The 27,860-nt window shown below is 48.0% G+C and overlaps 1 protein-coding gene across 3 annotated transcripts; it reads left to right on the top strand.

The window, feature by feature from the left end:
• vegfab (vascular endothelial growth factor Ab) lies at nucleotides 1-26,842 on the top strand. Of its 3 annotated transcripts, none has more exons than XM_038799014.1 (6): nucleotides 1-193; nucleotides 2,311-2,387; nucleotides 5,171-5,203; nucleotides 15,532-15,663; nucleotides 21,834-21,951; nucleotides 26,114-26,842. In XM_038799014.1, exons 1-6 carry the CDS (start codon nucleotides 8-10, stop codon nucleotides 26,117-26,119), a joined length of 552 nt encoding a protein of 183 aa, XP_038654942.1. In that variant the 5' UTR covers nucleotides 1-7; the 3' UTR covers nucleotides 26,120-26,842. The 3 variants fall into 3 exon arrangements, with proteins under 3 accessions (XP_038654942.1, XP_038654943.1, XP_038654944.1); XM_038799015.1 differs by having other exon boundaries at nucleotides 21,834-21,932; nucleotides 26,114-26,291; XM_038799016.1 differs by lacking the exon at nucleotides 21,834-21,951 and having other exon boundaries at nucleotides 26,114-26,291.
• The last annotated feature ends 1,018 nt before the right edge of the window (nucleotides 26,843-27,860 follow it).

The following is a 27,860-nucleotide window of genomic DNA, read 5'->3' as shown; positions in this document are numbered from 1 at the left end:
CAAGTTCATGGAGGTGTGGAACAAGAGTTACTGTCGGCCAATAGAAACACTGGTGGACATCTTACAGGAACATCCGACTGAAGTGGAGCACATCTTCAAGCCTTCTTGTGTGCTTCTAATGAGATGTGGCGGATGCTGCAGCGATGAAGGGTTGGAGTGCGTCCCCACTGAAGTGCACGACGTGACGATGGAGGTAAAAATCAGGCTTCAGTACTTGGAGGTAAAGCGGGCAAAGCTACACCAGTGGGATTTGGCTCTTGCCTCTACCACCGAGGTTGTCTTTTAAGCCCCTCCTCCAACAATGTTTTTCCGTTTGATTCATTCTGGGGATCTGGGCAACCCTTGGGACAGCTAGGGATTTGTTCCTCCCCATCCCGAATTGTCCTTGAGAAGGTAGCGGCGAGCTGCCTCCTTGAACCACTGCTGCCCAGGTGGGTTGGTTGCCCCCACAGTGCCGCCAAGTCGGGAGATCCAGGATTTGAACCCAGTGACAGTGATATAATTCCAAGTCAGGATGTTGTGTGCCTTGGAGGGAATGCTGCAGGTGGCGGTGTCCCCACGTGTCCGCTGACCCTGTCCTTCTGCGTGGGCGCGGTGGTGGGTTAGGAAGCTGGGTTTGGAAGGACCTGTCAAAGGAGCCTTGGCAAGTTGGTGACGTACATCTTGTGGATGGTACTGACGGCTGCGTCGGTGGTGGAGGGTGTGAATTATTACGGGGGGGGTGCCGAACATCATTGTTGAGGATTCAGTACGGTGCAGTGGGAATGCCACGCTGTCAGAGATGCCACCTCTTGTATGCAAAGTGGAACGGAAGTGCATTGGTACATGTTTCATGCTGAGAAGGAGTGTGGCTAGGGCGGGAGCTACATTCTAGAAGGGAGAGCCAGGCAGGTTATCTCCTGTGAGAGAATCTCAATCAAGGTTGCCCTACTGTTGGCTACATGCTAGAAAACACCCCATGGCGATGCACATGACTATGGCTGCGGCTAATCTGGGATCTAGAGCACAGCTGCATTGCTGAGCTGCTGAACTAGCATGTGGCTGAAAGGCGGCTGCTAAGGTTCTCCTTGTGGTGAAGTGACCTAAATAGGCCTCAAGGTCAATTGCAGGTCAATTACTGCTCACAGAAGAAGATTGCAGAATGGCAAGTGCTTGTAACTTGCTGGCTTCAGGTCAGTATGCAAACGACCTCGCCAACACCAATTAATATCAGCACAAAATGGCTGCCCCGCCACCGAACCTTCAGACATCAAAGTCTGACAGAAGCTCTCCTTCTAAATATACAGATTTATATCTATTTATAGACCCTCAGGACGGCCCAAGGCACTTGACAGCCAATTAACTACTTTCAAAGTGTTGTAATGTAGGAAACAGACGACGAAAGTCGATCCTTTCTTTCAGTGGGCGATAATAAAAAGTGGCACAATTGACCTTGCCGGCTTTTACGCTGAGGGAGGAGGTAGAAACGCTGTCTGAGAATACAGTGGAGGCCATTTGGCCCCTCACCTCTGTGCTGGCTCTTTGAATCGCTGTCCAATTGGGCGTGCTGCCCCGCTCCCTCACACAACCCTGCAATTTATTTTTCCAAGTCTTTATTACGATTATTACGAGTGCTTCCACCACTCAGTCAGCGGACGCTTTTCAGATCGTAACAACTGGCCGCATAAAAAGATCTCCCCTAGGTTCTCTTGCCAATAAGATTCACCCTGTGTGCCCCCGGTTACTGGCCCACCTGCCAACAGAAAACATTCACCCCTTTGCCCTTCATAATCTTGAGTCCTCTCCCTCGTAAATTACTCTTTTCTGAGGAGAACATTGCTAACGTCTCTAGTCTCACTGCAAACCCTTGCCCCCCCCCCCCCCCCATCGCTGGTGTAATTCTAACAAATCACCCGTACAAACTTTTAGGAGGCCGTGACATCCTTCCTAAGCATTCAGAGGACTGTTCCAGCTGACACCCTTGTACCACGTGGTCATAGACAGAGAAAGGTTGCTGTACGCCAACTGTATATTCTGTTCTTGAGGGGTGGACAGTGCTGAGCAAGCTACGTCGATCAGCCATCACTAGTCACCCTGGGAATGTGTTGGTGGGTGGCGAAACATTGCAGACCTCTTATTCCTGCTCCGTCACTTATGTCCAGGAGGGAATCGTGACCCACCGACGACCTGTTGGTGAAAGCTGCGCACTGTTACTGTGAATCACTGAGAGAAGACCGGAATTCAGTAACTCTGGGTTCATTTTAATGGGGAAGGAGTCAGTGCCGGTATAAACCTATTATTAATGCGCATTTGTTATTTCTTCCCCCTTAGGTCATGAAAATCAAGCCCCACCAAGGGGACCATATAACTCAGATGAACTTTGTACAGCATAGTAAATGTATCTGCAGGTGAGAGATACTTTTAATGTTTTGCCTCTTTCAGTTGCACATGAACTAGGGGTTTTTCACAGTAACTTCATTGAAGCCTACTCGTGACAATAAAGCGATTTTCATTTTTCAAAAGGCACTCGTTTATTTGTGATATTAAATAGACCCATCCTTCCTGTACAGGCCTCACTCCCATCATGTATTTATTGTATGCACGACATCAGGGAGCACTGTTATGTCCAAACAGTTCTGCCATCATACCAGTATCATGTGTGACATGCTGTCCCACCCAGTCCCAGAGGGAAAGGGACAGTGTGTGGCCCACTGTACACCCAGTCCCAGAGAGGAAAGGACAGTGTGTGGCCCACTGTACACCCAGTCCCAGAGAGGAAAGGGACAGTGTGTGGCCCACTGTACACCCAGTCCCAGAGGGGGAAAGGACAGTGTGTGACCCACTGTACACCCAGCCCCAGAGGGGAAAGGACAGTGTGTGACCCACTGTACACCCAGCCCCAGAGGGGAAAGGACAGTGTGTGATCCACTGTACACCCAGTCCCAGAGGGGGAAAGGACAGTGTGTGACCCACTGTACACCCAGTCCCAGAGGGGAAAGGACAGTGTGTGACCCACTGTATACCCAGGCCCAGAGGGGGAAAGGACAGTGTGTGACCCACTGTACACCCAGTCCCAGAGGGGGAAAGGACAGTGTGTGACCCACTGTACACCCAGTCCCAGAGGGAGAAAGGACAGTGTGTGACCCACTGTACACCCAGTCCCAGAGGGGGAAAGGACAGTGTGTGACCCACTGTACACCCAGTCCCAGAGGGGGAAAGGACAGTGTGTGACCCACTGTACACCCAGTCCCAGAGGGAGAAAGGACAGTGTGTGACCCACTGTACACCCAGTCCCAGAGGGGGAAAGGACAGTGTGACCCACTGTACACCCAGTCCCAGAGGGGGAAAGGACAGTGTGTGACCCACTGTACACCCAGTCCCAGAGGGGGAAAGGACAGTGTGTGACCCACTGTACACCCAGCCCCAGAGGGGAAAGGACAGTGTGTGACCCACTGTACACCCAGTCCCAGAGGGAGAAAGGACAGTGTGTGACCCACTGTACACCCAGTCCCAGAGGGGGAATGGACAGTGTGTGACCCACTGTACACCCAGTCCCAGAGGGGGAAAGGACAGTGTTTGACCCACTGTACACCCAGTCCCAGAGGGGGAAAGGACAGTGTGTGACCCACTGTACACCCAGTCCCAGAGAGGGAAAGGACAGTGTGTGACCCACTGTACACCCAGTCCCAGAGAGGCAAAGGACAGTGTGTGACCCACTGTACACCCAGTCCCAGAGGGGGAAAGGACAGTTTGTGACCCATTGTACACCCAGTCCCAGAGCGGGAAAGGACAGTGTGTGACCCACTGTACACCCAGTCCCAGAGGGGAAAGGACAGTGTGTGACCCACTGTACACCCAGTCCCAGAGGGGAAAGGACAGTGTGTAACCCACTGTACATCCAGTCCCAGAGGGGAAAGGACAGTATGTAACCCACTGTACATCCAGTCCCAGAGAGGGAAAGGACAGTGTGTGACCCGCTGGTCCCAGAGGGGGAAAGGACAGTGTGTGACCCACTGTACACCCAGTCCCAGAGGGGGAAAGACAGTGTGTAACCCACTGTACATCCAGTCCCAGAGGGGAAAGGACAGTGTGTGACCCACTGTACACCCAGTCTCAGAGGGGAAGGGACAGTGTGTGACCCGCTGGTCCCAGTGGGGAAAGGACAGTGTGTGACCCACTGTACACCCAGTCCCAGAGGGGGAAAGGACAGTGTGTGACCCACTGTACATCCAGTCCCAGAGGGGAAAGGACAGTGTGACCCACTGTACACCCAGTCCCAGAGGGGGAAAGGACAGTGTGTGACCCACTGTACACCCAGTCCCAGAGGGGGAAAGAATAGTGTTATGGGCCAGGGTTTAGAGAACCCCAAAGTGTATCATGGAGTTCACCTGACCCACAACTTTTACTAGATTGTGGTATGGGGAGCACGCAGCTCACTCTACAAGTGTGGTACAGCAAAAATGGAAAAGTATTTTTTAAAGCAAAACAATGTTTATTCTATGAACTCAAGTTAACCTTTTTTAAAACATACAGTGAACATCTTAGCAACCATCAATTCAAATACAACCCCCAAAGAATACAACACTACGTAATCCTTAAGCTGTCCTTATAACATCCATAAGATTAAAAAAAAAACACTTTTAACAGAAGGACATGAGGTTAAAGTCACGCTCAGGGCTAAATCGCTGGCTTTGAAAGCAGACCAAGCAGGCCAGCAGCACGGTTCAATTCCCGTAACAGCCTCCCTGAACAGGCGCCGGAATGTGGCGACTAGGGGCTTTTCACAGTAACTTCATTGAAGCTTACTCGTGACAATAAGCGATTTTCATTTTTCATTTTTCATTTTCAACTGAGAGCAGTTGTTAGTTTTAAATCACCATAGGATTGATTTACAGTCTTTAGATTACAGAGAGAGAGAGAGACTAATACCCCTTCTGGCTGTGACTGCAGCTATCCAGCTCTGAAAATGAAACTAAAACACACCCTGCAGCAAACAGCCTAAAACGAAAGTGAAAAGCTGACAGACAGCCCAGCTCCGCCCACACTCTGACATCACTGATAAATGCTCATTTCTTAAAGGTACATTTCTTAAACACCCATTTCTTAAAGGTACTCTCACATGACAATAGTGTGCCACCAAATGACAGAGCAAATAAAATATTTAATATTTTTTTTTTGTCTCTTCCCATAGACCAAAGAAAGATAGAGGAGAGATAGAAAAAAGGTAAGAAATGTCACACAAAAGAACAAAGTCTGAAAGTAAAAGCAAAACAAAGGATAATTGGGACCCAATTTTATGGGATTTGACTTTCTTGATAGCTAGAGTGTTGCAATTTATTTGCTATTTGTTGACAACATTCACAACTGTGCCCTCCAAGCTGGTAGTGAACGGGGCATCGTCTATCTTTGGTAATGGTACATTGGGCAAGTTAGAAAAATGCCTCCAATCCAATGTTATCAATGCCTGCAAGTGTTTTTCAAGATGTGAGGTTCCCTACCCAGCCTAATTCTCACTAACCCCATACCCCAGCCAAATATTTAAACGGTGTGCAATATGGCAATGCATGGTATCCATATTGGGAAGTGGCGTTGTGCCAATTGCTCACAATTTCATTGGGATAGAATAGGCACGAGGCTTGTCTGGAATGTTCCCTTTCACTCCTGTTGCTAGCTAGGGGCTCGCAGCTTGACTCCCTTTTTCGTGGAGAAGCCTCAGAAAATAATCCGAAATGCTTTGCTGCTAATCTCCCTCAACACAAAAAAATCATTGCCTGTTGTACTCGATGCATCGTCAATGCTTTCTGACCAAAATCAGTTGGTTTATTTGGTTCGTGCCTGCAAAGAATTAAAAAGTAATGTAGAGACTGTGCATGAGACAACAGAATTCTCCAGTGTGCGTTTAACAGTATAGCTAACATTTCTTAGCTAAGCTTAGCACAAGAAAGGTCACTTTGTAATTCGGTCATGTGTGGGTCCATTAATGTAGCTCTCATGTCAGGGGCTTAATAAGCAAAAGAGCGTGAGTTCAAATCCCACCAGGGCAAACCATAATGTAGCTATTTCGCAAACAGCCACGTGATTAAATGACCATCTCTTCTATGTGTTGTTTGAGGGTTAAGTGTTGGCTAGGGGCACCAGGAAGAACTCTCCTGCTCCTCTTCAAAATAGTCCAGTGGGATCCCTTAAACCCACCTGCAAGGAGAGGGCTTCAGTTTAGCATCTCATCCAGAAGATGGCATCTCTAGCAGTGCAGTTCAATACTGAACCGTGAGGGAAGGAAAAGAGAGAGAGAGAGAGCCCTGCTAAAGAAAAACAAGGCGGAAGATTCCTAGTGACAAGGAATTTTGTTTCTTGCGTGCGATGTAGCCCAAATAAACTTGAGTGGTGTTGGGTCCTTTCGTCTACAGTCATTCGACTTTTCACGGCGGTTACCTCAGCTTTTTCCTTAATGAGTCAAGTGGAGGAGGAAGGCTTCCTACTTTTGTCTGGAAACGATCAGCCGATGAGCACTTATTGGGCCTCATTTCACTTCAATTTCGGACGCAAGTGCTCTCGAAGGTTCTTCCTTCCGGGCGCCAATTAACGGCAACAGCATTATTGCCATTTATTTATTCATTCTTCAATTAGTTCCTAAACTCAACGAAGGAGATTACATTGTCTGATTTTCAGTTGGGGGGGGGGGGGGGGGGGGGGGGGTGGTGAGGCGCATCTGGGACGTGTTCTCATTTCTCCAGCCTCAATCTGTTGTTGGCCCGCTGGTGGCAATTGGGGTGAGAGATCAGATTCCAGAGTGGTTGAACTTCCAATGCCCCGCTCTCCCCCGTTCCCCCCCCCGTTCCCCCCCATCCCCCGTCCCCCCCCCTTCCTCACTTGCCCCCCACCTGCACCTGTTGGTCACCTCAGGGGCTCTATCGCTAAACTGTAGAACTGTGTTCTTTTTACAGCAAGCCGAAGAGAGAGAAGGGAAAGGGTCAAAAACCAAGGAAAAAGAAAAACAGAGTGAAACAAAACCGGCCGTATGTTAGTCTTCACTTCCCCATTCAGCGATCCAATGCCTGGCCTGAATAATTCTCCCTGAGTTGATTATTAATTTTAAAGGGGTGGGGGGTTACCAATAGTGGGGGTGCTGGCAGGGTGGGGAGCAGCTGGAAATGGTGCCTGGGAGAACGAAGCTGCAACTTAATTTGGCATGAAAACCCATTGCACTTTCTCGTAATTCTCACCCGTCTTGGTTTGTACAAGAACCAGGGGAAATGATCTCTGCTTATGGTGGAAGGCATGGCTGGCTTGTACAGTCAACCATTACTAATCCCGCTGTAATGATGCATTCTTCACTAGGTTTGCTGTGTCTCGTTTCCACCACTAACAATGGGCGCTCACTGGCTGAAGATTAACTCACCGCTCCTGTTCATTTTTTCCGCTTCAAGTTCCAAGTAATCACGCTGGATACATCCATCTGGTCCTTAGCGATAATGGCCACCAGGGCAGCCACCTCCGACCTGCTGTCTGACGTCATTTGTTGTCCCCCAACAGCCTGCTGGAAATTCAGACCCCACAGTTCAACTTGAACCCCCATCAACCAGACATCCGACCGAATTAGCACTCGTCGTCATCCCATTCAGATACAACGGAAATTGCCCAAATTGCTACCACGAGGATAATTCTAACGTTAAGGCACTGAAACGCGGTAGAAAGAACAGCGATGTTGCAGCCGTTTATGCCCGACTGTAGAACGCTGATTATTGATTTGGTGATTTCTCTTTCTGGAAGAGCTAAGCCTGTCAGTGTTTCTTGGCCCTCATTAAGCTGCCATTTTGGAGACCACCCCACTCCCATTTTGAAGTTAGTTCTCACGTGAAGAAACTACTTCAGTCACCACTGCTTTACGGCAACATTATTTTAGTTATTCGTTTGTTTTATCTATATCTACCTATTTATTTATTTATTTATTATTATCTTCCATTGGTTCTTTAAACTTCTGTTCATTTTTATGGGGGCACAACTGTCCCCAGACACAGAAATCTGAAACTGAACTTTCCCGCCCTCCTCTGGAACACTTTTGAAGAAAAATCCATGTTTTTCTTTGAAACAACATTTCCTGAAAGGAGCTTTTCAAAAGTAGCCAGTTTAGAGTCATTTCCTGGGGATTAATATGGTACCGTTGGCCTATTTGGTTTGCTCACTCTGAAATAATAACGTCTGTCAAATCAATTTAATGCCATGATTTTATGTTCCTGAACGGTGGCTTTTCGCTTTATTCTGGTGGGTTTCCAGGGATTCTGAAATAAAGATGGGAAGGTTGCGTCTTGCCACTTTGGAACAGCAGGACGCCTCTAAGCGCCTTGATCATGTTCCGCCACTCAATTAGCTCCTGGTTGAATTGTGCCTCAATCCCCTTTGTCCCTTGTCCCTTATTACTTATCCAAAAATAATCCAGTAATTTCAATCTTGAAGATTCCTCTGATCACCCCCCTCCCCCTTTAATCGTTTTAAAAGTCCTCAATTCGATCATCCCTCAATCTTCTAAACTCAAAGAAATATCAGCCACCTTTACACAGTCTAACCTCATAATTGGCCACCTCATTTCATCCGGTATCGTTCTCCTCAATCTGTGCCCTACCAGCTTCCAAGGCATCTTTATGGGGGTTCAATGCCCAAACCCAAGCACAGTACAGCACAATGGGTCTGACCAAGCCTTCACAACTGAATCATCACTTCCTCCCTTCACAATATTGACCTATCCTTGAGATAAAGGCCAATGCTCCATTTAGCCTTTCTGATTCATTTTTGTAGCTGTTCCCTAGTTTTTAACGATTTGTGGAGATGAACATGGAAAACCTTTTGCTCCTTTGCCGTTCCTGGTCGATTTATCCAAACGTTGCGACGTTGTTTTGTGTTTGTTTGACATCAAAAGGTGGACTGCGGAATGAGCGTTTATGGCAGAAACACTCACCATTTGCCACTGCCATCTTTTAACTTTTGATTACTTCATGGGTCATTAAAGACCGCAGAAGCATTCAAAAATCATCACAGCTTTGGCAATCATTAGCATGTAAAAGCAATTGTTAGTGCTTGGAAGAGATCACTTCCATTCAAAAACATTAATTAGCAATCAAAAGCATTCATTAGCTTCACTCCCCCTTTGCAGCCTCCTCGCCCATCCTCGCCACCCTTGTCACTTGGCCTCCTACATGGGCTTGCTTCATGCCACTGCACCCCCCCCCCCCCAAAGTCCTTGGCCTCAATCACTGCTGCCACTCCAGGCCTCGGGCCTTGTCATTGCTGCTGCTCTGGACCTTGGGCTTTGATTACCGCTGCCACTCGGAGCCTGGGGCCCCACTCACCAATGCAGGGTGAACAACTCTTCAACCAGGGTTGGGGGGAGGGGGGGGGGGGGGTGGCGATTGCTGGCATGACCGTGCACTGGGATGGGGGTGGGAGGGCGTGCAGAGGTACATGCTGGTCATGCAATTGACCAGCAGGAGGCGGAGGGGGGCTGTTAAAGTCGTCAACTTGGGGTAGGGGGGGATGGGGTGCAGGGCTGCTAACCTGGGGTGGGGGAGGGGTGCAGGGGGGTTGCAGGTGAGGCCATTAACTGGATGGGGATTGCAAGGGTGTCTTGGTGTGTGCTTGTGAGGTTATTGACTGGGATGCTGACATGACTGTCCAAGGGACAAGACGCACAGTGTCCAGGAGGTCCAAACCAGATATCCCAACGCATGGGCATAAGTGGGTCATTGTCAGGTCAGTTAGAAGACGTAACTAGTGGAGTGTTACAGAGATCAGTGCTGAGGCCTCAGCTATTTGCAAACTAATCTGACTGATGAAGGGACTGAATGTATGGCTGCTAAATTTTCAGATTACGCAAACGTAGGAGTGTCTGTTGCGAAGGGGACATAAGGGTCTGCAAAAGGATACAGATGGGTTCACAGAATCACAGAATAACACATTTCAGATGAGGCCCTTCTGCCCATCGGGTCTGAACTGACTGGTGAAAAAAAAACCTGGCCTACCTCCCTAATCCCATTTGCGAGCACTTGGCCCATAGCCTTGAATGTTAAGACGTGCCAAGTGCCCATCCAGGTACTTTTAAGGGATGTGAGGCATTTCACCTCTCCCACCCTCCCAGGGAGTGCATTCTAGACCGTCACCTTCCTCAGGGTAAAAAGGGTTTTCCTCAAATCCCTCCTCAACCTCCTCCCCCTCACCTTGACCTTGTGTCCCCTCATGACTGACCCTTCAACTGAGGGGACCAGCTGTTACCTGTCCACCTTGTCCATACCCCTCATAATCTTGTACATCTCGATTAAGACACCCCTCAGTCTTCTCTGCTCCCAAAGCAAACAACCCAAAACAACCCAAGCTTATCCAACCTCTCTTCATAACATGGTGGCCCGGAGGCACAGTGGTTAGCACTGCTACCTCACAGCTCCAGGGTTCAATTCCGGCCTCGGGTGACTGTGTGGAGTTTGCACGTTCTCCCTGTGTGTGCGTGGGTTTCCACCGGGTGCTCCGGTTTCCTCCCACAGTCCAAAGACGTGCAGGTTAGGTGGATTGGCCATGATAAATTGCCCCTTAGAGCTCAAAAAGGTTAGGTGGGGGTCACTGGGTTACGAGGGTGGGGTGGAGGTGTGGGCTTCAGTAGGGCCTTTCCAAGGGCCGGTGCAGGCTCGATAGGCCGAATGGCCTCCTTCTGCACTGTAAATTAGATGATTAAATGTTCCATCCCAGGCAACATCCTGGTTAAGTTAGTGGGGGAAACTAATTGTCAGATTTTGTGTAATGTGGGAGAATGTGAATTGTCCACTTTGGCAGGAAGGATGAAAAGCAGCATATTATTTAAATTGAGAAGACTGCAGAACTCTGAGGTGCAGAGGGACCTGTGTGTCCTGGTACAGGAATCACAAACAAGTAGGGACGTTTTGCTGCAGATGTATAGGGTTTTAGTGAGATCACAGTTCTGTGGTCTCCTTACTGAAGAAAGGACATAATAATATGAGAAGCAGTCCAGGAAAAGTTAACTTGGCCGATCCCTCGAATGAGAAGGTTTTCTTATGAGGAAAGGTTGAACAGGTTGGGCCTGCAGTTTGCAGCCACTGGAGTTTAGAAGAATGAGAGATGATCGATTGAAAAGCATCAGATTCTGTGGAGACTTGACAGGGTGGACGCTGAGAAAATGTTCCTCTCGTGGGGGAGATCAGAGCCAGGGATCACAGTTTAAACATAAGAGGTCTCCCATTTAAGATGGAGATGAAAAGAATATTTTTCTCTTGAGGGTAGTTAGTCTGAGGAATTCCCGTCCTCAAGCAGCATCACTAAATATTTGTAACTGGGTTAAATTCTTAATTGGCAAGGGCGGAGTCAGGAAAGTAGAGCTGAGACCACAATCCCATTTATCAAATGGCACAGCAGCTCGAAGGGTCAAAAGACCTCCCCCCAGCTCCAAATTTGCATGTATGTTTGTATGTTGGCGGCAATTAAATGATCTCTAACGATGGTGTTCAAGCTTTGTATGATTTCATTTGATGTCACTTGACCACCAGTGTTGTCAGTTGAATGCTTCTTGCATGTTTAAGACAATTAAATTATGTTAAATGATCACAAATAATGCTGTTTGAGCTTTGTGTAATTTCATTTCATGTTCGTTGATCATTGATTATGTCAGTTGATCACTATTTGATTACTGAGGATGTCAAATGGGCGACACGGTGGTTAGCACTGCTGCCTCACTGCGCCAGGGACCCGGGTTCCATTCCGACCTCGGGTGACTGCCTGTGTGGAGTTTGCACTTTCTCCCGTGTCTGCGTGGGTTTCCTCCGGGTGCTCCGGGTTCCTCCCACGGTCCACAGACGTGTAAGTTAGTTGGCATGGCCATGCTAAATTGCCCCTTAGTGCCCAAAAAAGGTTAGGTGGGGATAGGATGGAGGCCTAGGTAGGGTGCTCTTTCCCAGACTCAGTGCAGACCCGATGGGCCGAATGGCCTTCTTCTGCACTGAAATGATGGCCAAGTGATCACATTTGAATGTAGATGATCACAAATGATCACAAATGAGCTTATGATGTCTACTGAATGCAAAATTATGCAAAATTTGCTGATAGGGTTCCCGCCATTAGGAAACTGATGTTCCATACCATTCCATGACCATCTTACGGGCACAGTTTCCACAGAATGGATTGAATGGTGGTGCATTGCAGAAGCTTCTTTCAGTGGAAGATGTGGTGTAAATCTCTCACATCTTACCAAAGGCCCCTGACTTTGTCTTGTGACAAATTGGGTATTTCACAGTTACGGAAGTGCCCCTATCCAATCAGGGTTTCCAACGTAGACGGTCGCGGATCTCATTTTCCCTGCGGGTAACAATAAGGACCGATTTTAAGACCAGGAAGTTGATTTGGAAAGAATGGTCTTGGATAAATTATCACACCCTCACAACTCCCCCCCCCCCCCCCACCCTCGCCACATTCCCAGCAACCCTACCCCGTAATCCCACTTCTTTCTCATTCCAGCATTTATTGCCCCTCCTTAGATGACCTTAGTGAGCCTTCAGCATGAACCACCAGAGGTTTGCTTACCCGGTTACCCCAAAGGGCAGATACGAGTCAACCAGGTTGTTGTGGGACTGGATTATAGGAACAGATAGGATGAGAAGTAGGCCATTTGGCCCTTCGAGCCTGCTGCACCATGCGATAATATCATGGTTGGCCTGGTGGCCTCAGTTGCGCTTTCCTACCTGCAGAACCCCCCCCCCCCCGCCCCACCCTCCACCTCAACCTTAACTCCCTTGCTTAACAATAATCAGTCCAACTATGTCTTTAATAAATTCAATGGCCCAGCGTCTGCTACATTCTGGGAAAGATAATTCCACACATCAACGACCCTATCGGCGAAACAACCCTCTCCTAATCTCTGATTTATATAGGCCAGACAGGGCGCTGTTCTTCTCTAAAGAGTAACAGTGAATCAGTTGGGTTTTTCTGACAATCTAGTAGCTTTTCATGGTCTCTTTTATAAACCAAACCATTTTTATAAAACTAAATTCAAATTTTCAAACTGCCATGGGGGAGATTTGAACTCACGTGCATTAGTCCAGGGGTCTGGGTTGCTGGTATAGCAACATGTCCCGAGATGGTGGTGGAGCGTTACAGTTCGTTACAGTTCACTCAGTGTTTCCAAGTTGCTGTGACCACATGCATGTTTATATGTTGTAATCTGGAGATACGATGATAGAGATTCCATAGTTCTTTTCCATCACGTGGTTGACTACGATTCTCTCCCATTTTTACCACCTGTCATTGGCACGTGTTGGAAGGATTTTCAAACCCAACCTCTTTGGCTGTGTTCTGAATGAACCTTCCATGGCTGTCGCATGTCCCTAGCGGGGACTCGTACACTACCCACTGCGTCACAAAGACCCCGACAACGTGACCAGGACACACTGTAATTCAGAAGAAAGTTCACCAGCCACTGAAAATGAGTCTACATGTTGAAATCAAGAACATCTCTGCACGGTCTGCTCTCTCACTCCCTCTTACCCGGGACCACCAAACTGCTTACCGTGCCACATCTCCCTACAATCTACCAGAGCTTGAAACGCAAGTTTGAGACCGGCTAACCAGTATCTCCTGATTCACATGATCTCCTCTCCAAATTATTTTCTAAACTTGGCAATATCCTCCATTCTGACAATATCCTGTCATTCTCTTGGATCTCATACTACCTCATCATAAAATTTACCACATCCACATAACCTCCTGGAATCATGGAAGAAAATCATGGAATCCTTACGCACTAAATGGGGCCCTTTGGCCCGCAATGCCTGTGTCAGCACTTTTCCCCCATAACCGTGTAAATCCTCTTTCCAGTTACCCTGAGTAAGTTAATTTGGGATCTGATCCCACCACCCTCCCAGAGTCGTGCATTCCAGATATAAGCAACCTTTTGTAGAAAGAAAATTTCCCTTAATTTCCTCCCCAGCTCTTTAGTCAACTATTTTAAACCTTTGACGCCTCGTTACCATCTTGCTTGCCAGAGGGGATAGTTTCACCCTACCGTACTCATCATTTTGAATACCCCTGTTAGGTCTCCACTGGGCTGGTTTAGCTCACTGGGCTAAATCGCTGGCTTTTAAAGCAGACCAAGCAGGCCAGCAGCACCGTTCGATTCCCGTACCAGCCTCCCCGGACAGGCGCCGGAATGTGGCGACTAGGGGATTTTCACAGTAACTTCATTGAAGCCTACTCGTGACAATAAGCGATTTTAATTTCATTTTCATTTCACTTAACCTACTCTGCTCGGAGGAGAACATCAGCTCCTCCCGTCTCTCCACATGTATGAACTCCTTCAATCCTGGTAAACCTCCAGTGTAATCGCCCCATCCCCAAATGGCAACCAAACACGACTCCAGAATATTCATTCCTCCCCTGGTTCTCCATTACCCGTACATGGGAACGTAGGACTTAGGCGGAGACGTCCATTCAGCCCTTTGAGCTTGATCTGCCATTTTGATAAGATCATGGCTGATCCGGTTGTGGTCTCAATTCCTCTTTTCTGTCTGTCCCTTAGCTCCCTTGTCTATCAGAAACCTGTCCAGCTTTGCCTTGAATCAATAAATCACCCAGACTCCACTGCTCCCTGGGGAAGAGACTAATAACCCTCAGATAAAAATAAATTCTACTCACCTCCATCTTAAAAGGGAGACTCTTATTCTTAAACCATGTTCCCTTGCTTCTAGTCTACCCATCTCTCTATTTGGCCACTTTTTCATTTTTAAAAAAGTATCTACCCCACTTTACTGCAATAAATACAACAGACAACCAGAAGACACTGGAAGTATGTGGTTTTTGCAACTTGAAGGATTATTGAACGATTCCGAAGATATTGCCTGCTTAATTGCAGGGACTGTTAAAGTATAACATTATTTATTAGTAATCTTGTTGTGACGATGGGTTTGCCTTGTAGTGTTAGTGCCAATGAGACGAATGAGTTCAGTGAAACCCCATCAAATTGCTATCCCCCCCCCCCCCCCTCCCCCCCCACCCCCCAACAGAAACATCATTGCTTTTATTCTTTGTCTGTGGGGCTGGTGTTGGAAGAGTTGGATCCTGTGAAAGGGTAATCCCAGAATTTGGGATTCCAAGACCATGTCCCTAATCAGAACCCGGGAGAGAGGAAGACTGAGTGAGATCGATGGAGAAAGAGAGGGAGGGAGGACGGAGAGGCGAGAGTTTGAGAGCCAAGGAGAACGGCGACAAGGGAGCGTGAGGCAAAATGTGACAGAGATAAAAGGGGAACGAGGATGACCTGATTCGGCTTTAAGAGCACTTTCTCCGTTAAAGGTGCAGCTGCCTGAAAAAGTACACTTCAGGGGAGAAGAGCTGACAGGCATTAATGTTCTCCCACTTTCTCTCCATCTATCTCCGCTTCCCCCTTCATGCAGCCAACAGATTAAGTTTTGCCCTCTGCTGATAAACAAGCACTTTGATTGTGGGATTTGCATGTCTAAATGTTTCTTTGCTGTAGATTTAGAGATCTTTTCTGTTACCTTTTTGCAGTCACTGTGCGCCTTGCTCAGAGAAGAGAAAGCACTTGTTTATACAGGATCCAGAGAGCTGTAAATGTTCGTGTAAATTCACACATTTACGTTGCAAGTCAAAGAGGCTTGAGTTAAATGAACGCAGTTGCAGGTTCGTCAGAAAAAAAGCTTGCTTCATGCTTTGTTTTTTATTTTGTTTAACTTTTGACAGTGTCTGTGCTGTGTGCTCTGTTACCGTCGGTTCTGTTGTGGGCCAGATGTTATTTTATTACATACCCATTGTCCGCGAGGCCGCTTGCAGTCTGAGCAAAACACTAGCCAATCACACAAACCTTAACATTGGGGCTGGAAAGGTAAGGGGTTACCAATCGCTGGGGAGGTCATGGGAAAGAGGACCCGCCACTGATTGGAGAGGTCAGGGAAAGGGTCACCACCTGCTGGAGAAGTCAGGTGAGGGGTCACCAGAGGAGGGGTCACCCCTCGCTGGAGAGGTCAGGGGAGGGGTCACCACTCACCGGAAAGGTCAGGGGAGGGGTCACCAAGGGAGGGGGTCACCACTCACTGGGAAGGTTAGGACAGAGAGGCTTTGCCACTTGAGAGGGCACGAAAGGGATCACTGTTGACTGGAAAGGTTAGGAAAGAGGTGTCACCACTGGAGAGGTCAGGAGAAGGGTCACCACTCACCGGAAAGGTCAGGGGAGGGGTCACCAAGGGAGGGGTCATCGCTCACTGGGAAGGTTAGGTAAGAGAGGCGTCGCCAGTGGAGAGGTCAGGAAAGGGATCACTATTCACTGGAAAGGTTAGGAGAGAGGCGTCACCACTGGAGAGGTCAGGAGAAGGGTCACCATTCACTGGAAAGGTCGAGGGAGGGGTCAGCACTCACTGCAAAGATCAGGGAAGGGTCATCACACACTGGAAAAGTCAGGGAAGAGCGGGGTCACCACTCACAGCAAGATTTGACTTGTTGTGGGGGGGGGGGGGGAGAGGTAAGGTAAGATGGTGGTTAAAGTTCAGGGGCTCACTTTATTGCAGATAAAATTCCATTTCAAAACTCAATAACCAATAGCGTGAAACAAATTGACTTCATAAATGTTCCGAAGGCTCACTGGGCTGTTGGGTCCTCATGCCAGACAGATACTCTCCTCACTTCGTCGCATTTCCCTCTCAGTTTCAGTTCCAAACCCCCGCTTCCCCTCAGCCTGTGATCTTCCCTCGATTATATATATAGTGCTCAAAGAAGATGCCCATTAAAGATACAGCAGTGACGTAACCTCCCTCCTCCTCTCCTTTCTTGCCCTCCCATCCACCCTCCTCCCCACCCTCCCCACAACATCCTCTCCACAAATGGGTATGTAATAAATATATTACCAAATGGGAGAAAGGCTTGGATCTTCTCGATGGAGGAAGAGTTTCCCGAATGAAAACTAATTCTTCCTCATTGAGATAGGAAGCTCATTTGATAAGAACCAATGGTCTCGGTTTGCTCTGAAATGTATTATCTGCATGCTGGCTGTCTTACACCAGAAAGTATTAACATTGTCGTTCTTCTATTATTTGCCTGATGTTCTGTGGTGGATAGCAACTGTTACATAATACTGTGTTCAATTCTTGGCATGGGCGATGTTTAGCGTGGTTCATCTCTGGCCCCTTTCTTCCCCTTCAACCGGCACCATGCCAACTGAATACAAAGAGGTGTGCGTTATTGGTAAATACTCAGCAGTTGCCTTCTTGCCCCACCAGAGACCTGAGGCCTGTGGAATTCTGTTTGCGAGTGACTGATTTTTAAAAATAACACAATCTGTGTCTCCTTCCACAAGTCACTTGCCCGACCTTTCAGTGCATGATGACCCTTCCCTGATCTTTGTCAGCCTCAATTTTTGTCTGATAACCTTCGTGTGAAGCGCCCCGGGCCACTTCCCTACGTTAGAGACATTGTTCAAATGGAAGCTATGTTTTGCTGCGTGGCCCAATACCAAATAATAATAATCTTTAAAATAGTGTAGCTGGCTTTGAAAGCAGACCAGTAGCGTGGGTTCAATTCCCGTACCAGCCTCCCCGAACAGGCGCCGGAATGTGGCGACTAGGGGCTTTTCACAGTAACTTCATTTGAAGCCTACTTGTGACAATAAGCGATTTTCATTTCATTTAACAAGTAGGCTTACGTTAACACTGCAATGAAGTTACTGTGAAAATCCCCTAGTCGCCACATTCCGGCGCCTGTTCGGGTCACAGAGGGACAATTCAGAATGTCCAATTCACCTCACGAGCACGTCTTTCGGGACTTGTGGGAGGTCTAAAGTAACATCCATTTCAGGTTCCCCTAACTCCGACACCCACCCCGCCTAAACAAAAAGAACTTTCCATATTTACAATTAGACTGGCCGGTCACGAGAGCGAGGGGAGGCTTCATCAATGTAACAGTGCCAGGCCATGATTCAAAAGTGCCCTCATCGAAATCTGTAGTGTGAACTGGGAAAGGTGGGACAAGGTTGGAAGAATCTTGCTCATTTTAATGGCTGGAAGTGTAGGTGGATGATTGACGGTCCTGGAACTCACAGGTGTGGTCAAAGGTAAAGTTGGCACAGTCCCAGATGACCATAGGCTGCCTTCCCCTTTTGGGGGGGGGGGAGAGCGCCGGGGGGGGGGGGTGGAGCTGACTAGTAGTGATTTAACCTGAGGATCACAACACCTCAGGCGAGGGCCAAGGTTGAGAAGGTCAGGCCTCCATAGTAACCTCAGCTTGTACGGGAATTGAACCTGTGCTGCTGGCCTTGCTCTGCATCATGAACCAGCTGTCTGGCCAACTGAGCTAAAGTGGCACCCGTGGTTAAATATGGACCTTACCAGCGACACAATCTGTAAACCAGAGAGGCATAAAGCTCCAACCTGGCCAGGCTTCCTAAAGGTCGTCACTTGAAGATTTCAATATCTTTAGCTGTTTTGGTTTGCCTGCAGGGTTTTTGAGGAACTTGGGATTTCCTGAGCCCAATAACACATTCGTTATTTGATTTGCTTTTTAAAAAAAAATCGATCGCAAACCCCTGACTCAACCTCCTGTCCGACCCCCTCACTCTCTTCTTTCTCCTGTGCGTTTCCCTGCTAACTGAGCCCAGTAGCTCCAGCCAGCATTCCATTCCTCACTCCCAACTGGCTAATTTTTAACTTGGTGTTTGGACCTATTGCCACAGTCAACAATCTGCACGGTCAGGCTTGTCATTCCCCCTTTCACAATCTTCAAAGTTTAGCCCAGAGTCCCGCAGAGAAAGCCTCATTAACCTTTACCTTGTCATTTGCTCTTACCTCGACTGCTCCATCAGGCGCCAGGAGCCCGTGGCGCATTTTTCCGACAGGTCAAAGAGGGGGAGGGTGGGAGGAGGGTGTCTGCTTGCGCTAGAACACCCAGACTACATTATTACTGTCACAATTAGCACCACGTGACCATTAATTATTGCTGGGATGGAAAGAGAGGTTTTGAAAAGTTAAATGTTTTCTTGCCCAGGTGACCAGTCGCACGTCGCAGACCTAGACAAAGGTCACTTGACCCTGGGAACATTGTGGCTGGCCTATACCTGGGTGGCACGGTGGCACAGTGGTTAGCACTGTTTCTTCACAGCGCCAGGGTCCCACGTTCGATTCGCGCTGGGGTTACTGTTTGTGCGGAGTCTGCGCGTTTTACATAGAATTTACAGTGCAGAAGGAGGCCATTCAGCCCATCGAGTCTGCACCGGCTCCTGTAAAGAGCACCCTACCCAAGGTTAACACCTCCACCCTATCCCCATAACCCAGTAACCCCACCCAACACTAAGGGCAATTTTGGACACTAAGGGCAATTTATCATGGCCAATCCACCTAACCTGCACATCTTTGGACTGTGGGAGGAAACCGGAGCACCCGGAGGAAACCCACGCACACACAGTGACCCAAGGCGGAATCGAACCTGGGACCCTGGAGCTGTTAAGCGATTGTGCTATCCACAATGCTACCGTGTTGCCCCGTTCTCCCCGTTTCTGCGTGGGTTTCCTCCGGGTGCTCCGGTTTCCTCCCACAGTCCAAAGATGTGCAGGTTCGGTGGATTGGCCATGCTAAATTACCTTTTGTGTCCAAAAAAGGTTAGGTGGGGTTACGGGGATAGGGTGGAGATGTGGGTTTCGGTAGGGTGTCCTTTCCAAGGGCCGGTGCAGACTCGATGGGTCGAATGGCCTCCTTCTGCACTGTACATTGCATGATTCTCTATTGAAGTCCACACCCATGCCTCTGTAAGGAATAACCTTTTTATAATTCTTTCACAAGACATGGGCTTCGCTGGCTCGGCCAGCCTTTATTGCCCATCCCTAGGTGCTGGTTAGCCTCCTTCTTGAACCACTGCAGTCCATCGTTCATGCAGCCCAGGAACAGCGAGCCTGGCTGACCTTTCCTTTGGCCAGCCTCAGGCACTGAGGCCAGCGATAGGTCGCAGCCACTCAACCAGCCCAACGTCTTGCTGGGGGATGTGAGAGCAGCAGAGTCGTACCCATAACCCACCAATTCCTCACGGAGCCCATTGATAGGCCAATGCTGCTCACCTCATTCCAATTCCAAAATGAGGTGGCACTTATTGCCTGAAGCCTTATCTAATGACCTGCAGGGATAGTTTGAATTAAGATATGCATCTACTTATCTTGGATAATTGGCCATTAGTTCTTTCCAAAAGAAGTTCCAGTTATCACCTGATAGATTGGCGTGATATTGCCATGAAACCTGACAACTCCGACGCCATCGAGGTTAAAAAAACTGACTGATAACGCACACCTCCTTTATTCATTACTGTAGTACACAACAGCATTAACAATAGTTCAGCATGTGGGAGTGCTTGCCATTTTCTATTGCTTTACCTTCAGTGTTTGTAACAGTCAATAAGTTGCTTCCCTGGCAGCCATTTTGTTTAACCAGTTGTTGCCCCCTGCAGACCTTCTGGGATAACACTTATTTTCCTTTCCTTTCTGGCATTTATAAAGCATGTGGCACGCTCCAGGGGTGCGATTCTCTTGACCTGGCGCAGCATGCTCTCTGTCCTCCCAGCTGCCCTGTCGGCGTGTTAGATGAGCCGGAGGGCGCACGGGTTAAGCGAGGGGGTAGCCATTTCCAGTAATCGTTGATGAAACGTTGGGCCTGTTGTCAAGGCTAATTTTTATCATTATTGAGAAGCCAAGGCCCTTTGTCATGGTTTCAAAGGGACCAAAGAAATCTGAAGGCAGTCTTTAGAGCTCGTAAGTTGTTGGAGGAAAGATAGACCGAGGAAGAGACGATGCGTAAATGAGGTGCACACCAGACATTCTCTAAATAGCGCCAAGGCTTGGAAGAGCTGGTTATTCCATAGATTCACATCTTGGAAAGAGTGGGTGATTCCATACGGAAGAAGAGAATTTTGTTTGGAACTACAGGGGAAGGTTCAGAAGAGTATTGACTAATTAGAGTTGGGAGGATTTTGTTGTTGAGGTCCCAGCTTTATTCTTAGATCTATTGCACAAGCATAAACAGGGACTGTCTCAAGTACTCTCAAGAGGGAGTACTCCTCCCTCCATGGATCTTCCAGTTGTAATTCCTGACAGACACGAGGCCAGCAACGCACATCACTTGGAAACTGGATTCTGGGAGAAGACAGAGAAATTCTTCCTTCTTACCCCCTCATGAGCAGAAACTTGGCATTTTCTCCCCAAGTTCCCACAGCTGCAGAAATCGGAGAACCCAGCAGGTGAAGGACCGCAGAGCGACATTCCCCCACAGGTTTCGAGGCTCCGCCATCTTGAATCGGAGCGTTACACTATCTGCACATTCCTCAGACTCCACATTGTGAAGTGGGGTTTAACTGAGATCTGTATCTGTGAACTCTCTCCAAGTGGAGATCCTGGGCGGAATTCTCCGCCGGCGGGATTCTCCGTTTTGCCGGCGCCCGGGAGTTTTCCGACAGCGTGGGGCTGCCCCACGATGGGAATCCCCCATTCACCGGCCGGCGTAATGGAGAATCCCGCCGGCGGTTCGAGGCCGAAATGTGACGCGGTGGAGAATCCAGCCCCCTGTCTTCTTCAGGCCTTCTTCGCATGTCTTTGGACTTTGGATTCTTGTTCCTGCATCAACCTTTGCGGGCCTGTCTTGGAGGCTGGAGACACCTTTAGGCCCGGAGGTTTATACTGTTCTAGCAAGCCAGGAAAGGGCTGTCTCCAACACCATCCACGGATCGACTGCGGATCGGTCACTAGCCAGTAGATTGAAATGAAGAGAAATAAGGACAGCAGGACCTAAAACAAACTTTCATATCTAATGGGGCAATGGTTTATGTTATAGGGTCGGGACAAGCAAAATACGGCCTTGGGCTGATACCAGTGCCTGTGCTCTTGGCCGCCGGAAGCAGCAGAGTCCACATAAGGTGAAGATAGAGGAAAGGTGCGTTCCCTCACTGAGGGTAAGGCTTCTCTCTTTGATTAGAACACGTTGAATGTGGTTCCACAGACTCCAAATCTACTTCCAGGACTGAAGGAAACAACACTGGAATCAATACCGGGAAGACAAACAAAACTTAATCCTTAAAGAACATCCTGCCTGAAAGATCATAAATTAAATAAATAGGAAGGACTAGCTTACCGGGCAAGTCCCAATTACCTAAAAGATGGCTCCCCTTTATCGAAAATCTGGCTCAAAGACAGACAATTTGAAATATGATAGGCCTCACATCCTTATGGAAAGACTAGCTGAAAAGCAAAGATCCTGCCCTCCAATTCGAAAGCTCCCCCAATAATGAAAGCCAATTTAAGGTCATTCTGAAATGGTGGTTGTCACCGTTAGCCACGCCAAACCAACCCCAACGCCAACCACCACAAGGGTCATAAATGCTGACCTAGCCAGCGACGCCCACATCCCGTCAATTAATTTTTAAAAAGCCCAACCCCCCCCCACCCCGCCCCCAAACCGGACGAGTTCACCACAAGCCTTAAAAGGCGAGCGTGGTTGCGAGATCATCAAAGATGACAAACAACTGGCATTCAGTCTGCTGCCTTTTGTGCAAATGATCACAGTTAATGGCTTAATGAAGTAAACGGGCACGTCCAACTTTATCAAGTGGAATATATGTGGGACCTTTGGACTCCTGGTGATTAAGCTGGCCTAGGGTATTGCAGGAATGTACGGACATTCTTGCAAGCTGTTTTATTAGCTTTTTGATAACTGTGGCAGGTATTTGTGACAAGAGTTTACACAAAAGGGCAGAATGTTTGAAAGTAATCACATGGAATGAACTAGACGGACTTCATTAGCGGTTTTAATGGAAAACAAAATTATATTTATTTGTCTTTCAATCATTAACGTTACCTTGTGAAACACTTGTTGACCTCACACCAACGGCCTAGCTGCCTGCCGCTGCAGTAGAATAGCAAGGTGATGAGGAAAATACGGAGCAGAGGAGGAACGAGGAGCCAAAGTGAGGGAAGGGGGAACGAGCAGGAGGAGCGGGGGAATGAGGAAGAGTTGCAAAGGAGAAAGAAGGGCTTAAAGTGAGGATCTGGAATTAGAAGATGATCCTTTGCCAACAGCATCACATGGGCAGCTCCAGTGACAGAGAAATCCCTGCTGTGTTTCACTTTATAATTCATCGCCTTGCTGACTTTTCCACGCCTCCATTTCAGGCCTTCGATCTTGAGGATGAGAATAAAAGTGTCAAGGCAGCGGGGGATTCTTGGGCTGTTTACAGGCCCACAGAACTTTGGATGGTCACTTTTCTTCTTCTTGAATGCTGGACTTGAGACCCTGAGGACGTCCGATATAGTTGTTGGGGTGGGGGGGGTGAGCTGAGGCGGGGGAGACGAGGGGAGCTCTCCTCAAAAGCTACTCTCCGCCTCCCTGGGCTGTCCATTTCTCACATCCAAGGAAAGCAATAGAAAATGCCACATTGCAGACCCACAAAATTGCCTCAACCTTTTCTTAACCTCATTGAGTTTGCTCAGAAGCAACAGAAGCCCGTTGCCCACAGGGGCAGTCGCAGTTTCCGTAATGTCGCTCACCACTTATGTTGGCATGAACCAAAATGGCTGCTTTCGATCTGCTGAACACAAAAACGTGTCACCCTGTTATCCACCACCAGAATTCTACAGCAGATTATTGATGTGGTCGCATGGATCTGAGCAGATGCAGTATCTCCTCAAATTGATTGTATTTTTCATGAGGCGAGTCGTTCATGATCTGAAATGCACTGTCGAAAAGGACAGCTGATTCAATCGTAACCTCCGAAAGAGATTTGGATGAAAGGAAGAAAAAAATTGCAGGGATGGAGAGCAATAAGAGTGGGACGAATTGGATAGCTTTTTCAAAGGAACAGCACACACATGACGGGCCAAATGGCCTCTCTCTGTGTTGTGTCATTGACTAATCCTATAGTGAGGAGCTCCTAACCAATCTGGAGCTGTATATGTTTTGGTTTGTAAGTAGGCATTTTCCCCTCGCAGAAGGGCACAGAGCATCCCCTCGATTCCATGGCGACAGTCTAACCAACAACAATTGTTGTTAACAAATCGAAGCAATTTTGGTTGAAGAGTAAACTGTATTCTAGTGATTTTACCGTCACCCAGATTTTGTTTCAAAATGAACCTTCCTCCTTTTCCTGGGCTTAAGAAGAATGTCTCCGGGGGCCTTTATGTAACGGGAAGGTGGGCACGACAATGGAACCATACAACGGGACAGTAAAGTTTGCAGCTGTTCGGGTCTGAACCTTGCCATGCAAGGTGGGGTACACAGTGCCCGCAGCTGTCTCACAGTCACATCGTCCCATTCTAACTCTTTTCCCCTCCCTCTCAGTGTGACTTCATCAAACCGCTCCCAATGAGGCTCAACTGCCTTCAGCCAATATTAACACTGGTATTCGATTGAGATGTGATTGACTCATGGCGCAATAGTTGAAGGGACATCGTTATCTGGGAAAAAGCGTGCCAAACCGGTTCATTCTGGCTCCGCAAATTCAACAAAATATGCCATTTCATAATGGATCATTGAATCCGTTGTATATGACCGTAGCTTGCAAGCAACCTGAACAAAGGTTTGGCAAATGTTTCTTCATGTCAATGGTGTCCCTTTAAGTAAAGGCCTTTAACTATGGCAGGTTTCTTAGTGACAAAGATGTGAACGTTTTAGCTGCACGCTGACAGACTACGAGATCATAATCAAAAAGTAATATTATGTGTTACGGGAAGAAATAGGCTTTGAGGCAGAGGATACTGTAGGGTCCCCAAGATTTGCCATTGCCAATCATGTATCTTGATTGTCCTGTCACAACTTAACAGGACTCCCGACACCACCCCAGTCCCACTCCCACTTCCCTCTTGCCATGGTATAAAGACCGGGTCAATCCCAGGTATGTTTACTAGCTGGTTAACTGACATCAGCAGAGACAGGTAGTGAATCAACCAAGACCTAAACGAATGATGAAATTGGTTTGAGGGGTTGAATGGTCAACTCCTGTTTCTACGTTCCCAGAGGAGAGGATACTATAATGGAACTCAGCATCCCTGGGGTTTGGGGGAGGCTACCCGTTCAGGCACTTACCTGGGAACTGACCTGCTGGAACATGGTGGACGCGATCTAACGGGAATGAAACAGTGTCCTATGTCCAGCGCATTTAGTCGGGTGTATCCCGGCGTTATATCCCATGGGCGGCACGGGTAGCACAATGGATAGCACAGTTGCTTCACCGCTCCAGGGTCCCAGGTTCAATTCCCGGCTTGGGTCACTGTCTGTGCGGAGTCTGCACGTTTTCCCCGAGTCTGCGTGGGTTTCCTCCGGTTTTCTCCCTCAGTCCAAAGATGTGCAGGTGACGTGGATTGGCCATGCTAAATTGCCCTTCGTGACCAAGTAGGTGAGATTACTGAGTTACAGGGATAGGTTGGGGTAGTGGGTTTAGGTAGGGTGCTCTTTCCAAGGGCCGGTGCAGACTCAATGGGCCGAATGGCCTCATTCTGCACTGTAAATTCAATGATACGTTGGGTAACTCCCGCGAGTGCACATTAAAGTGATGCTTACTGCGACACGTTAATATGCAAATTTGCCTGATCCGGATCCTGCCCATTGTGACCGGAATCCCGATCGTGACGTCTCGCGAGATCCCGTTAGATCTCATGCGGCATGGTGAGCCGGGTAAATCTCGGAAGATGCCTCGCCCGGGATCCACCAGCTGCGACGGGCCCTGATTCTGGCGGGATGCCGCCGTTAGATCGCACCGGGTCTCCCTCTCCCCCCCCCCAGCTCCAGCCTCTTTTTCACCTATCACCCTTGCCTACCCCACACACGGCCAGCTGAACCTCAAACCAAGGTTTTCCAGTCGCTCTAACAAAAGTGGCCTATTACAGAGTCATTGGGCTCGCTTACTCGAGTCTTGTTTTTTCGGCTCACACCCAGGTGAGGGTCTCCTCCACTTGGAGAACCAGAACTCAAGCAAGGGGAAAAGCCTGCTGGGAGAAAGAGGCACAGAAAGTGGACCGTCTGTCAGAGCGCAGATAAAACATATTGTTGAACGGGTAGCATTCGCTTTTGTTGAAGCCCAACTGACCCGTTTTCTCTCTCTCTTTCTCTCTTTCCCATTGCAGGTGTGAAAAACCCAGGAGATGAGTGGAGACGTAGAAATGAGATATATTTTCAATCGGTTTTTAATCGTTATTTTTATTTTAAAACGCGTCTTGTGTTTTGAAAAAGAAGACAGAGGCATGAAGGAGAGAACGAGCACAGCACTTTGAATCCAATAAGATTTCTGGAGGAAAGCAAAAACAAAAAAAGTCATTCCTGGGAAGAAGGCCTTCTGTGATTTGTGCCGATATATTATTATTTAAAAGGCCTAGTATTATTCAGAATACATGCTGCTAAACAAGGCTCAGAAAATTACTTGGAAAACTGTTGGCAAAATGATGAATCCGGGACTTCTGATTCTATTCATTGGGTCATTATTTTTAAAGATATATATATAAATATATATATATATATATATATAAAATATAAAACTATATATATATATAGAGAAAAAGCCTGGTGAAAGACTTCTTTGCAGAGTGAAAAGCAAAATATATGTTATATATTAATATACGGACGCATGGAAGCTTCATTTCGAAGACCCAAGATTTTCCCGGGAATGATTAACAAGGACAAATTGTTCTATTTGGAAGAGTTGGGCTTCAGGAAAAGGGTGTGAATAAAATAATAACATGCGCCTCAGAACTCTGCTTTTCAAAAGAGAATAAATACCATTGGAGCGTTGTTTGACCCCTTGGTCCGCAGGCCACTGTCTGTTCCCAGGCTACCAGATGTGGAAGGTAACTGAAGCTCCGGGGAGGGGGGGGGGGGGGGGGGGGGGGGGTGCCACTGATGTGCTTGTCACAAGCCCCTGCTGGGAAGACAACCTTCCCATCCTGAGAGCTGCCCGAAGCCTGTCGCCAAACGGAAAAGGAGCTGTCACGAAAATGACAAATCTGGGTCACTAACACTGAAACGTCGAAAGGAGGGATATGCTTTGAAGGAGAGCTGGGTTACGACCAGGAAACAGATGGATATGGTCCAACAACTGAAACGCAGGGCTGTCAGATTCGATTGTACGTTTCACTGCTGGCCTAGCCGCATCTTCCCAAGGCCAGATACTGTCGGTGTGGGGAGCCAGTCTGAATAGGTTGTCGCATGTCTGGAAGTTTATTCTAGAATATAAATTCCCTTCACCATCCCACCCCGAACTCAAAAATATCCGCAGACACCGCAGCAAATAGTTGATTTTTCTTCAGTTATGGCCTACTGATGTTTTATACAAAGTGTGACCTCTGGGTATGGTGGCTGCTCTTTAAAAAAAAAATTATATTAATTCACAATTATGTTTGAAAGATGATAGATGTAAAAGATCAGCGGGGGTGGTGCGGAGGGGGGGGGGGCGGGCTGTTGCATTTGCGATGCTGTGAGGCAGTATCCTGCCTTCAAGTTAAAATAGGTACAGCCCTTGTTTTATAAAACCAAACAGTTAAACATAACTGAACCCAGCATGACACAATTGCCGCCAGCTGACGTTGGATTGACTGCAGTTCCAATCTGAGCGAATCCCGGCCGATCACAGTGAACCACCTTCAGCAGGCGAAGCATGGGCAGACAATCCCTCGCCGCAGAATGAATAGGATCCGGTGCGGCCTCACACAATTTGTGAAGGACATGGTCCCTGCTGAAATGGTGGCCAGGCTGGGCAAGAGGTGTGCCATTGTCGCACCAGTTGACAGGTGATAATGGGGGCCTTCCAGCTGTGGGTGAAGACAGTCCTCAGCCCATGTATGCAATCGTATACTAAAGTTTGAAAGCCAAGACTGGCTC

Source organism: Scyliorhinus canicula, chromosome 6 (genome assembly GCF_902713615.1).
Source record: "Scyliorhinus canicula chromosome 6, sScyCan1.1, whole genome shotgun sequence".
Taxonomy (NCBI): Eukaryota; Metazoa; Chordata; class Chondrichthyes; order Carcharhiniformes; family Scyliorhinidae; genus Scyliorhinus; species Scyliorhinus canicula.
This window is presented reverse-complemented; position numbering and strand designations above follow the sequence as displayed.

What these genes read in the sequence shown, in the direction of transcription:
- vegfab (XM_038799014.1), top strand. Translation starts at nt 8, where the DNA reads ATGGAGGTGTGGAACAAGAGTTACTGTCGGCCAATAGAAACACTGGTG. An exon ending in CATAGTAAATGTATCTGCAG is followed by an intron (nt 2,388 to 5,170) that starts GTGAGAGATACT and finishes CTCTTCCCATAG; the next exon opens with ACCAAAGAAAGATAGAGGAG. An exon ending in AGAGGAGAGATAGAAAAAAG is followed by an intron (nt 5,204 to 15,531) that starts GTAAGAAATGTC and finishes ACCTTTTTGCAG; the next exon opens with TCACTGTGCGCCTTGCTCAG.